The 11902-nt window shown below is 33.7% G+C and overlaps 1 protein-coding gene, 1 long non-coding RNA gene and 1 other non-coding gene across 4 annotated transcripts; 2 read left to right on the plus strand and 1 right to left on the minus strand.

The window, feature by feature from the left end:
- Window positions 1–87: 87 nt before the first annotated feature.
- LOC129317162 (protein WEAK CHLOROPLAST MOVEMENT UNDER BLUE LIGHT 1-like) lies at window positions 88–4974 on the minus strand. Its single transcript, XM_054961526.1, has 3 exons — window positions 4878–4974; window positions 2781–4039; window positions 88–2267 (listed from the first exon to the last, which is right to left on the minus strand). Exons 2-3 carry the CDS (start codon window positions 3999–4001, stop codon window positions 396–398), a joined length of 3093 nt encoding a protein of 1030 aa, XP_054817501.1. The 5' UTR covers window positions 4002–4039; window positions 4878–4974; the 3' UTR covers window positions 88–395.
- LOC129317163 (uncharacterized) lies at window positions 504–3915 on the plus strand. Of its 2 annotated transcripts, none has more exons than XR_008594956.1 (4): window positions 504–644; window positions 740–1201; window positions 2192–3097; window positions 3193–3915. It is a non-coding gene; the product is annotated as an uncharacterized LOC129317163 (long non-coding RNA). The 2 variants fall into 2 exon arrangements; XR_008594957.1 differs by having other exon boundaries at window positions 2195–3097.
- Window positions 4975–5938: 964 nt separating the features above from the next.
- Window positions 5939–6010, plus strand: TRNAR-CCU (transfer RNA arginine (anticodon CCU)). Its single transcript has one exon. It is a non-coding gene; the product is annotated as a tRNA-Arg (tRNA).
- The last annotated feature ends 5892 nt before the right edge of the window (window positions 6011–11902 follow it).

Consider the following 11902-nt stretch of genomic DNA (forward strand, 5'->3'; position numbering starts at 1 on the left):
AATACTTCCGAATTTTCATGCATCATGCCATTTTTAGGTAACTTCTGACTAACGAAGTTGTACTTGCAAAAGTAACCACTGGGGAAAAGAACTTTTATTTGATCAAATCTCATGAATCTTTACAAAACCTGAGGATCAATATAACATAAGCCTATGTACATTACAGAATCATCCTATTCTCTCTTTTCCTACCAAGGATGATATAATTACCAACCAAACATGATCCTTCCAGTAAGGCAAAATATATTCGAGCCAATCATACATACAACAATGACTAACCATGTACTGGTTCTTTACATATTCGAGTTTCCTGCCATTCTTGCCCATGAACTTCAAAAGGATGAGGAGTAAGATAGCCACAGCATTACATGGCATATGATTTCTACCGAGGAAAACTAGGACTTCGTTGATTTTCTTCTAGCAAAGAACATTAAAACACGTGGGAACAATGACCTCTTTTTCTTCTTACCATTCTTTTTTTCTGGGGCAGGTCCATTGTCAGTGTTGTTTGCATGTACATTGGACTTTGAACTCGATAAGTAATGTACAAGACTACCTTCCTCGGAAGCTGCTTCTTGGAGATTTACGTCCCCAGTCCCCTCAGAACTGACCGTGGGGCTTTGATTTTGGTTTACGACTCCTTGGTCAGACTCACCAGCCTTTCTTCGCTGTTCATGTTCGGCCCTCCACTTTCTTAATTCTTGTTCTGTGGCTAATTTTCCTTCTGTTGCCTTTTCAGCTTTATCCATTGCCACCTTCAGAGATTCCCTAATGGCAAACATCTCTTGATTCACTTCTTCCAATCTCTCCAAGGTTTTCAATTCAGACTCCCTGGCCATCTCAATATCAGAATTAACAGCTACAACCCTCAAATTGGCTTGCTCTTCTGCCTCATGGGCACGTTTACTGAGTTCATAGTATTCCTCTAAAGAAAGTGTCACCCCATTGGAAGGGTCTGCATCAAGGTTTCTTCTAGCTGACTCACTCTCTTGCAACGCTTTGATTGTTGCTATGGCCAACTTCTCAGACGCCCTGGCTGCCTCTATCTCCTTTTGAGTTGCAAGTAATTTGCTTTCCACTGTAGTTGCTGCAGCCTTGGCTTGCTCTGCTTCATCCTTTACTTTTCGCAGCTCTTCACGAGCCACTCGAGCAAATGAGTTGACCTGATCAGCATTTTCAGCTGCTTGTTGTAGTTTTTCAGGTAGCTCAACCATTTTTTCTTTCGTCTCTTTCTCCTTTATTTGTATTTCAGCTATTTCAGATCTAGTCTTCTCTAGTTCTGCTTCAAGCGAAGCAACCGCAATGGAGGCCATTCCCTCTCTCTGCCTAATGTTGGCAAGAGTTGACTTCTCTTGCTCAAGTTCCGATTTTAGTGACTCAGCAGCCACCTTCAAGCGATTAACCTCATTAGTTCGTTCGTCCAAATTGATCTTCACTTGCTCTAGTTCCTTTCTAGCTGATGCGACAATTGCTACTATTTCAGTATGTGTTTTCTTCTCTAGTTCCTCTGGATCTAATTTTGAAACTCCTTCAACATCACTTTCATGCTTCAATTTCGATTCCATATAAGCAACTAATTCAGCTTTTAGATCAAGCAGCACAGCAGAGGCAGTGTCTAGTTTAGACTTGAGATCCTTTGTTAATAAAATTTGCTGGCTTAGTTTTTGGAGCTCTTCTTCTATATGTTTGAGTTCCTTCTCCCAGTTGTGAGAATCTTGGTCTCTAGCCATGATTGTTCCTATTCTTTTCTCCTCCGCTTCCAAGTGTGCAGAATGTGTCGACTCGAATGACTCCTTTGCAGCAATTAATTCAATGGTCAATTCTTCCACTGTCTTTTCCACTTCTTTTGATGCAAGAACAGCATCTTCAGCTTTCTTAACAGCTACTTCTTTATCAATCTCTAAGGAAGCATATTCCTTGCGCAATCCTTCCAACTCTTCCCTCACAAACATAAGCTCAGAAATAGCTGCTGTAAACCTGGCTTTAGCAACCTCAAGTTGTGCCTTGGCTGCCACGCTGGCTTCATCTGCAATACCTTGTTCCATCTCTTCGACTCTAAGCTTCGCAAGCTCCGAGTCCTGTCTTGCTTGGCGCTCTTCTGTTTGTGCCCTCTCTAGGTTTAGTTTTAATTCTTCAATTGATCTTTTAGTACTATCCAACTCCTTTAATACTTGGATTTTTACATGTTCAGCAGCCTCAAATTGTTTTCTGTACCCCGGGATCTCCTCTTGTGCTTTCTGGAGTTCTTGTTCTACATGTTGGCGTCTCTGTACAACCATGTAAAAGTCTCCTTTTCAGATATAGTGATTGTGAGTACTAATAGTTTATCTTAGGCTTGGCAGGATGCAAGCGAGGAAGACAGTTCCAATTTGCTTGCTAATGAAATTTATTCCAGAACAAAGTACCATTTATACACATATTTAAACTTTATTTCCTGCTTTGATATTGTCCAAGGTTATTTAATAAACAAAACTTCCTCTTTCAACTAAGGCAAAATATTTGGCCCATAAAATTATTACTTAGGCCAAACGAGAGGAAGTTTCAGGTTGAAGACATCCCCCAAAACAACATTACAACAACCATTAAAGCTATAGCTATTATTTTCATATTTCTCCCCAGGATCAAGATTCTTTAGGAAGCAACCAAAGCGGCCAAAAGATTTATTTCCTTATGAAGCACCAAATTTGGAAACACAGAGAGAGAGAGAGAGAGAGAGAGAGTAACTTGAAAAAGGAAAATGGTGATATTAAAATATGAAAATATATATAAGAGATCCTTACTTCCACTGTTTGGTTTCTATGAGCCTTCCAGTCCACGATTCCTCCAAATTTGGAAACAGCTGCTTTGACAGATTCAATTGGAGCTGCGGTATCAATATGGCCAACCTGCTTGGCCCGTGTAGGTGTGTCGATCATTCCCAAGACATCAGTTTCAGCATTCACAACCTCTACTTCTGGTGGACTGATATTTAGTTCGTCGAGATCATCCTGCAAATCTTTTACTCTAGTGGAGGAAGTTGATATTGCAATCTCATCATGATCATTAGTGTTGACCATTCCCAAGACTTCAACAGCAGGACTGGCAATTTGCATATCAGGTGAATCAATCTTTAGTTCATCGTGATCATTCTGCAAATCTTTCATTTCAAAATAGGAACATGATAGTATACTTTCATTACGATCCTTACTGTAGATCGTTCCCAAGACTTCAGTAGCGGCAGTAGGAACATTTACTTGAGGTGGATCTCTCTTTTGTTCATAGTTGCCATTTTGCAAATCTTTGGCTTCTAAAGGGGAAGATGATTGTATAATCTCATTGTGATCATCGGTCTGAACTGTTTCCAAGAATTCAGTATCAGAACTACTAGCTGGTGTTTGAGGAGAACCAAACTTTAGTTCATTGTGGTCATTTTGAAGACCTTTCATCTCAGAAGAGGAAGCTGGTAGTGTAATCTCATTATGATCTTCACTGTCGATCGTTCCCAAGACTTCATCAGCAGCACTGGTGACCCTTATTTGAGATGGATTACTTTTTTGTTCACTGTGAACATTCTGCATATTTTGTGTTTCATGATAGGAAGCTGAAATAATTTGGTTGTGGTCATCACTACTATAAGTGGCAGTTTTGCTACCATCTAGCATTTGTTGCCTATCCGAGAAATTGTGTTTAACTTCTGGTCCGGTATTTTCAATGACAATTTCCTGATTGCTTCTTTCTTTCACAGCATCCATAGAATCTGAGGTTGAAGTTGAATTAACCGCAGGAAAAAATTCATCTTGCCCTGCAATTTGACCATCCAAAGCATGTGGTGGTGATGTAAATTCAGTCTCTGTAAAATTTGTGATAGATTTCACTTTTCCGTTGCTAAGTTGATTGGCTGGAGCTTCAATGTAAGAATTTGTATCTTCAGAAGTCTCTTTAGATCGTTCTGCCTTTGGCTTCTCCTCTGACCACTTTGAACATGATTCCGAGAGAGGCGTCTTCACTTCGACACCCTCCATTGTTATAAAGTAGTTGGGAGCACCAAGGAGGTGCGTGTCTAAAATCAATCAACAACAAAATGCAAAAACAAGAGATTCATTATCATGATTTCCAAGATTAAGAATTACAACGTAAAATTTCAAAATTAAGAGGAGATGCTTTTCCCAAATACTGATAATCTTCTCTTTTGTTTCATCCAAGAGGATTCAAACCCTAAATCCACCCTACTTTTATGATCTGAGCAAACCTTAGGTGGCCAAATAATGAGATTTCAGTTCATTAACTGTTTCCCTTTCATCGTCTCTATAAGGAAATTAAGGAAGAATGATAATAGAACAAAGTTTCTTCAAAAGTTCGTTAGTCTGAACCGTAACTAAATGGACATATATTCACGTCCACGTCCTTTAAGATCAATCAATAAAAATATTTAGATTTTAGAGTTATATAATTATACACTAAATGGAACGTAAGTTTTTTATCCTCTCAAATTCATAATATTGAAATCAAATATACAATCACCAAAACAGCAGAAGTTGAGAGAAAGAGACAGGACAATAATACTTTATTTAAACTGCAAAAAAAAAAAATGGTAAGTACCATACATGTATGCCCATGTTCCTATCTGCGCTTACTAAACTTTAATAAGAAAAGATATCGGTTTCCTCTTGTAAACCATAGGAAGTTATTATGGCATCTAGAATGTACTTATGCATGGGATGGGCTAATAAATCATATAGAACGAAGCCTTGCCAATGTGAAACTGGAAGGATATGAAGAACTGAAAATTCTTCTGATGCGTCTATCTAAGGAGGAAAGAAAGTTGATATAAAAAAGAAAAACAGACGAAGCGGAAACTAGCAGGCAGCAATGAAAAGGAAAGAAAAAGAGAAGCGCACCCAGAATAAGCAGAAAGGAATTAGATGATTGATATTCGACGAAAAATCATGATGTCTGAAAACTGAGAGGAGAGACGTAGTGGGATGAACATCGAAATTAGGTTCTTCAAAAATAAAGAAAGGTGGGAAAGAAGCAACTAAATTTAGAAGAGCGGGAAGGACGGGAAGGGTACACAGTTAGTGGAGCGTACCCTCATCACACGGACTACCAATCTATACGTTCTCTCTCTTCCCCCTTTTACACTTCATCCTCCCATTTTTCTTGTCAATGCCCGCTTTTACGTGACTTCTAGCGCAATAAATAAACATGAGTGTATCATTTAGTACTTTTAAATACTAAATTTCATATATTAGTAAAAATTTGTTATTTAGTTAAATTCACATAAAAATGTAATAATTTTTTAATTTTATTCCTAATAATATCATAATTAATATCATGATTGTAGTAGGAAAATGTATAATTAATTATCTATTTTATTTTTTAAAACAAAGATAAAATTATTTAATTATTCAAAAATATCATTATCACCTGTTATATTTAGGGACAAAATAAAATTTTAAAAAATACCTCATATATGGGGGATGAAAGGAGTATATATTTAATATTTTATATTGATTATCTAATAAATCCTTTGTTTCATTAATTAACACACAAGTTATTATCATTTTAATTGAAAAAGGAAAAACAGTTCACATTATTATGAACAGTGCACTTTTATGTAAATTTTATGTTTTAAAATGAAGAATAATATTGATATTAATCATCCTCTCTTTGTAATAGATAAGTACTGTCTTAGAAAAAGTACTATTTAGGGATTCCTCTCACATCATTCCAAGTGACCAGGGAAATAAATAGATAAATAAGGTGGCCATCTTAATCAAATATGCTCATTACATCCATGCAGGTTCGAATTAGCAACCGTTGACGTAAAAGATGCTCAAGCGTTTACTACCATAGGCCACCACTTATTTCTCCATTGTACCCCCTGCGTTTTAATTCTTCACGGCGTCAAGATATTAGAACTTTATTTGATGTTTAATTTCCCCAAGAAGCAACCGCGGCGCTTGTAGCTCAGTGGATAGAGCGTCTGTTTCCTAAGCAGAAGGTCGTAGGTTCGACCCTACCTGGCGCGTTTTGTTTGTGCCAATTTTTAAGCAAACGCGCATATTTATTATTATTATTATTGCCTTTCTTTACTTAAACAGAACAGTTACAGAGGATTATGGATGTAGCCTGGTCTGAGAAAGATAAAGATTTTAAACTGTAGATGTTGAATATCACTTATACAGCTATACATCGTTAATGTAACGAACAAGAAAAACATATATCAAATATAAACAAGGATTAAAACGCAAAAATGTTAATTTGTGAGTGGTGTTTGATATCCTAGATTTTTTTCTCTAAGTAATATTGCCCTAAAACTTAAAAATAAAATTACATTTTGGTGCCATCGTTAAGTTTGACCATTAAATTTTAGTTTTAATTGTTTGTGCATCATTAAATGCTTAGTGGATCCCATACTTCTGTTAAGATGGTTCTTTCAAATTAATTTGATGAGTTAGCTTCAATACATTTAAATTACATTGAGATTAAACACTTTTACTTCTTATCAAAGAATACGTCCCTTGTAGGGCCAAGAAGGTCAAAAGATGCTCTTCAATTTAATGAGTGTAAGGACTCCAATATGCATGGAGGCTCCTATTTTATAAATAAATTGAAAATTAAGGTTGCTTACAATGAAGGAAGACGCGAGAAAAAAATAAAGAGAAAGAGATTTAGCCAAGCCACAAAAAATGTTACAAAATGACATGGGCAGAGGGCCAATTTGGCAGCAAAGATGCATTCAAAAGCAAAGTAGAAAGTACAGTGTAAGGACTCCAATATGCATGGAGGCTCCTATTTTATAAATAAATTGAAAATTAAGGTTGCTTACAATGAAGGAAGACGCGAGAAAAAAATAAAGAGAAAGAGATTTAGCCAAGCCACAAAAAAATGTTACAAAATGACATGGGCAGAGGGCCAATTTGGCAGCAAAGATGCATTCAAAAGCAAAGTAGAAAGTACATACAGCAAAATAGGAAAATTTGGAAAGTGTATCATTCTATGAACATATACCACTACCCAGAGTGCATACTGAAATGAGGAAAAAGTGGTGGGCAAGCTTGGAAATAACAAAACATGGCAGGGATACTTTGGTCCATAGATATTCATTCCCATGGAGTGGTGGCCAGTCCTTTGATCTTGGGAAGGATTGCCCATCGCCACGTTTGAGGTAATGGGCCAATCCTTGTTAATGGCTTTTCATTTGTATCAAAACATCTAAACCTCGTCAATTTTTCTTCTATTTCCCATTCCACCAAACTCATCGCATGATACCAAATATATTTGACCTTAGTTTAGCACTTTTAGTAGAAAGAAGAAGAACAACCCATCACATGGATTTCCAGCTGAAATGGGTGGAGCTCTATAAAGCATGGATGTTTCAAGAAAATACATATATTTGTATTCGATACGATATTTATAGGATAATTTTATATGCATATCTCGCATTATAACATTTATAATTTTTTTAATAATTTTTTATTAAATCACTTAAAAATTTGATAAAACACTTAACATTTTAGTTGATTACTATAAATATCTTTATATTATTTTAAAAATACTTATTTAAAAATCAAAATATATATATATATATATATATATTTATGTTATAAAATATTAAAATATATATTATAAATATTTCTGAACTCATATCTTAAAATTTTAAAAGTTTATCATATTATGGTATCATGCTGTATCATATTGTATACTTGTGTCCGTAACTATGCAACTTAGGTGGAGCTAGCCTACCAATGGGCAAGATCCACGACCCGAGATTTGGCTTGAAAAAGGAGAAGCAGCAAGGAAAATGCAAGAAAGAGCAGAGGCAGAGTGAGGTCAGGGCAGTGACAATAATGACAGCGTTCATATCCGTAACCATACCCCGATCAGTGACGACGGAGAAGCAAGTCAGGGAAATCTTGGCCAGAGCTGACAGAAACGGCGTCGGCGACGGTTGCCTCACCAAGGACGAGCTCAAGAAAGCTTTGAAAGAAATCGGCTCACGCTGGCCGTTTTTTAGAGCTCAACGTTTTCTCCGAATCGCCGACTTAAATCATGACGGCAAAATCTCCGGCAAAGCTGAAATGGACAAGCTCGTTGCTTGTATCCTCAACTGGTACACCCAGAAATACTGATAGACGTGTGTCGTCTTCATTAGTCTGCGTGTGGTGTTTGTATTGTCCAAGTGCTATTGGGACATGTGGAATCCACACACAACCTCTGTGTTGTGTCTCGTTAATTGAATATATATATATATATATATATTTACCCATTTTCCCCCTCTCTGGTTAACCTTTTCTGTAGTTTCATGTATCGTTGTGTTGTGCTCTTGATATACATGCAACATAATTCGATCTCTTTTTGGTTTGCCCCTGTTTTTTCATTAACTTTCTCTGAACTAAACCTTCCTCATAGTGAGATAGAGAAAAAAATGGAGAGAAGAAAAAATAAAAAAAATATATTACCCCTTATGTTTAAATAGACAGGAGAAAATAAGAAAAAGAGAGAGAGCACAAATATCACAATAACTATTATACCCTTATATCAATATATGTGTGTGTGTGTGTGTTTAATACAATTATCTTTATTAAAAAATAAATTGAATATCATTAAAATAGTTTAAAATCAAATTAGTTAATAAAATTGTATTTTCATGTTATTGTATTTTAAAACCAAATAATTTAGTAAAAATTGGTTCTTTTTATTTAAGAAAAATCAAAAGTGTAAAATTTTTAAAATTCAACATAATAACATAAAAAAATAAATTATGAAAGATATAGATTTGCTAATAAAGAAAAGAGGAAAGATGAAGAGGCTTGACAAGTTTTTGTAATTTTATGAAGGGTACATGTTGATTTCATCATCATCTGACGATATGGTGAGGTTTGAAGAAGACAGCTGCAAGCACAGCGCTGTAAGATATTGCACGGCGACTGATTTTTAAGCCAAAACCACTGAAGAATATCTGTGGACTGTTGTTATTTGAGTGGAAGATGACAAGGCAAAAGCTCCTTAAAAATATCACATTCCTTCTTCAATTTTTTTTTTAAAAGGTATTCTACTTAGTCTAAATTATTGCTCAAGGCGGTCAACATAACTCCATTGAAAGTTGCCTGGCCGAAAATGGCACAGAGGATGGTTTGATCGAAAATGAGGAATCCGAATATGAGTTGGCGGAAGAACAGTGGCTCCGGGACACATGCAAATTTTTCGTCAAAGTACAGGATTAATGGTTAACGTTTTTCAAAATTAACTGTGGGATAAAATTACTTTTTTTAAAAAAATTTCGGAATAACACTGTTGAAAAAAAATTTAAAATACCAAACGACTCTCACAAAAAAAGTTATAGAGCATTTTTATTCTTTAATCCTTTACATAATTATGGAAATTTGACATTCTAGTGAAAAATTGTATTAGAATTAGAATTATATACTTAACTGCATGATTAGACATAAATAAATGTGAATCAATGGAAACCATATCCTTCGAAATATGAGAGATATTGATTCATTTATGCCAGAATATACAATACATGTGCATTTTAAAAAGATTCGATGCTGTATTTTTGTCGTGGAATTGGCAAAAAGCAAGTGACCCTTCCAACCCATCAGACTTCACTAGTCATACCGATGTAGTTAACATATTAATTAATTTTGGCCCTCCCTCTTCCATGATTTTTTTTTTTTTTCATTTTTGCCCTCATGTGTTATGTCCTGAATTCGTCCCTGCATATTCACACAGCTCAAGTGCTCAACAACCAAAGTTGGGATTAGTTGTCCAAAAAGTAACACATCAAATACATTGATTTATGGCGAAACATGAATGATGGGATTGAGAGCACCGACGAGCTTATTGGCGATTCTGGCCCCCGGAAAAAAAAAAAAAATCTGATTGGCTAATCAATTTTTTTTCGTGTTCTATAACCTTTTATATATGGTTCTTCGGAGAAGTTTCGAGGGTTAGGGACTTCAATTGATTTTGCATTAATTTCACTGAAACAAAACACGACGTCTGAGTTTGGACTATAGCACTGTAACTTTTGTAGGGAAATCGGTTTCGGTACCCATGTTAAGATTTAGTGCTCAGCATCAAAACACTGCAGTTTGACAGTGTTTTTTTTTTCTTTTTTAAGCTACAAATTTATTATAATAATAAATAAATATTATAAAATTATTATTTTAATATTTAATAAACAAATAAATATTAAGATATTAAAATTAAATATAAATAGATTAACTTATTAAAATATAACTTGAACAATTCATATACAAATTTTGATTTGAACAGTTTAAAATTGTATTGAAAATATTAAAATTAAAAATAAAAAATATTTTTTATTTTATTAATTTTGCACAGTTGTTTATCTATAAAAGATAATATTATTTAAAACATAGTCAGATATTAAATATAGGTATTTTTCTTAATAAAAATTCAAACATTGATTTATTAGAGCGTAAGAAATTGACTCATTTATTAGATTTAACTCCTATTTTAATTTATTCAGATCATTTTTTATTTTTTTCAGTACAGTTCTCAATGCTCAAACCAAAATTTTTATTCAAACTATTCAAATTCAATTTTAACATTTATTATTTTATTAAATATTAAAATAATAATTTTATAATAATTATTTATTATTATAATAAATTTATAGTTAAAAAAAAGTTAAAAAAAAAACACTGCTAAAAGGCAGTGTTTTGGTGCAGAGCATCATGGTGCTCATCGAGTCCGGCTTTTGTTTGGATTCCGTGTAGTTCTTTTTTCTCATGTCAATAACTCAATATTTCTCCACCCACAATATTGAATTTCATACAACTTCGCTTGCATTCCTCACAGGCCTCATGGCTTATTTTTATCCTTGACAATTTGTAGGTTTTTATGTAAAAACCTATAAATCACATTATATTTGATTATGAAAGTTATTTCTTAGATACCATGGTCATGATTATAAATTGGCGATTCTCTTCACTACCTCAGTGTGATGCTCATCCTTCTCTTTAATTATATATAAATATTTTTCCACCGTTCCGCGTATAAGACGCGCGCACAAAGACATGCTCCTTCGGTGTTCGATCATTTCCAGCGTAACACGTTCATCCATACACAATCAGTTATGGATTATGAAGAATATCTGAATTAAAGCATGAAATGACGTTTTAATATATTAAGTTGATTCGGGGGATAATAAATTAATATATATGCACATTCTTTGATTGCTTGCTTTTTATCCACTATACATTATTTGTTTTTATATGGAAGAGAAACTATCATTTTTTTTATATAAATAAAATCACTTATTTCAGTAAGTATTTATTACACATTTTTAAATCATTTCTTATAATTTATATTAACAAAAAATAATTAATGTATGTTTATGTTAATAAAAGTAGAGAATTTTAGTCTAATTTTTTTATTTTCAATCATAATTATTATGGCTAACTAATTTTTTTAAACTATGTGATGTAGTTTTTTTTTTATATATAAAAATGGAGGAAGTATCTAATAATATATATGCATATAATATATATATATATATATATATATTCTTTTTGGTCCTACTTATAAGTTTTGAATATAAATTTTTTTTATTCTATTTATAAGCTACATTATTAAATTTTTATTATAAATTTTTTCTTTTGCTTTTCATCAAAGAGAAAGTATGTTGATAAAGAGCGTGCTCGTGCGTTTAATAGAGACAAATTTAAAATTTGTTTACTTGACATAGAGTTTAAATTTTTTTTTAATTTTAATAAAATATGTTAAAAATAATTTATAAATAAGACTAAAGATATATAATATGTAATATTTTCGTTTTATCATGAACTGTTGCCATACATGTTAAACGCTATCGCTGATCTATTCATGCTGTCTCTTCTATATCCAACCCTCTGTTTCCAGATGCAGAGGTTCTTCATATATATAG

This window comes from Prosopis cineraria, unplaced genomic scaffold (genome assembly GCF_029017545.1).
Source record: "Prosopis cineraria cultivar Desert tree isolate PC_DT_omini unplaced genomic scaffold, ASM2901754v1 PC8, whole genome shotgun sequence".
NCBI classification, from domain to species: Eukaryota; Viridiplantae; Streptophyta; class Magnoliopsida; order Fabales; family Fabaceae; genus Prosopis; species Prosopis cineraria.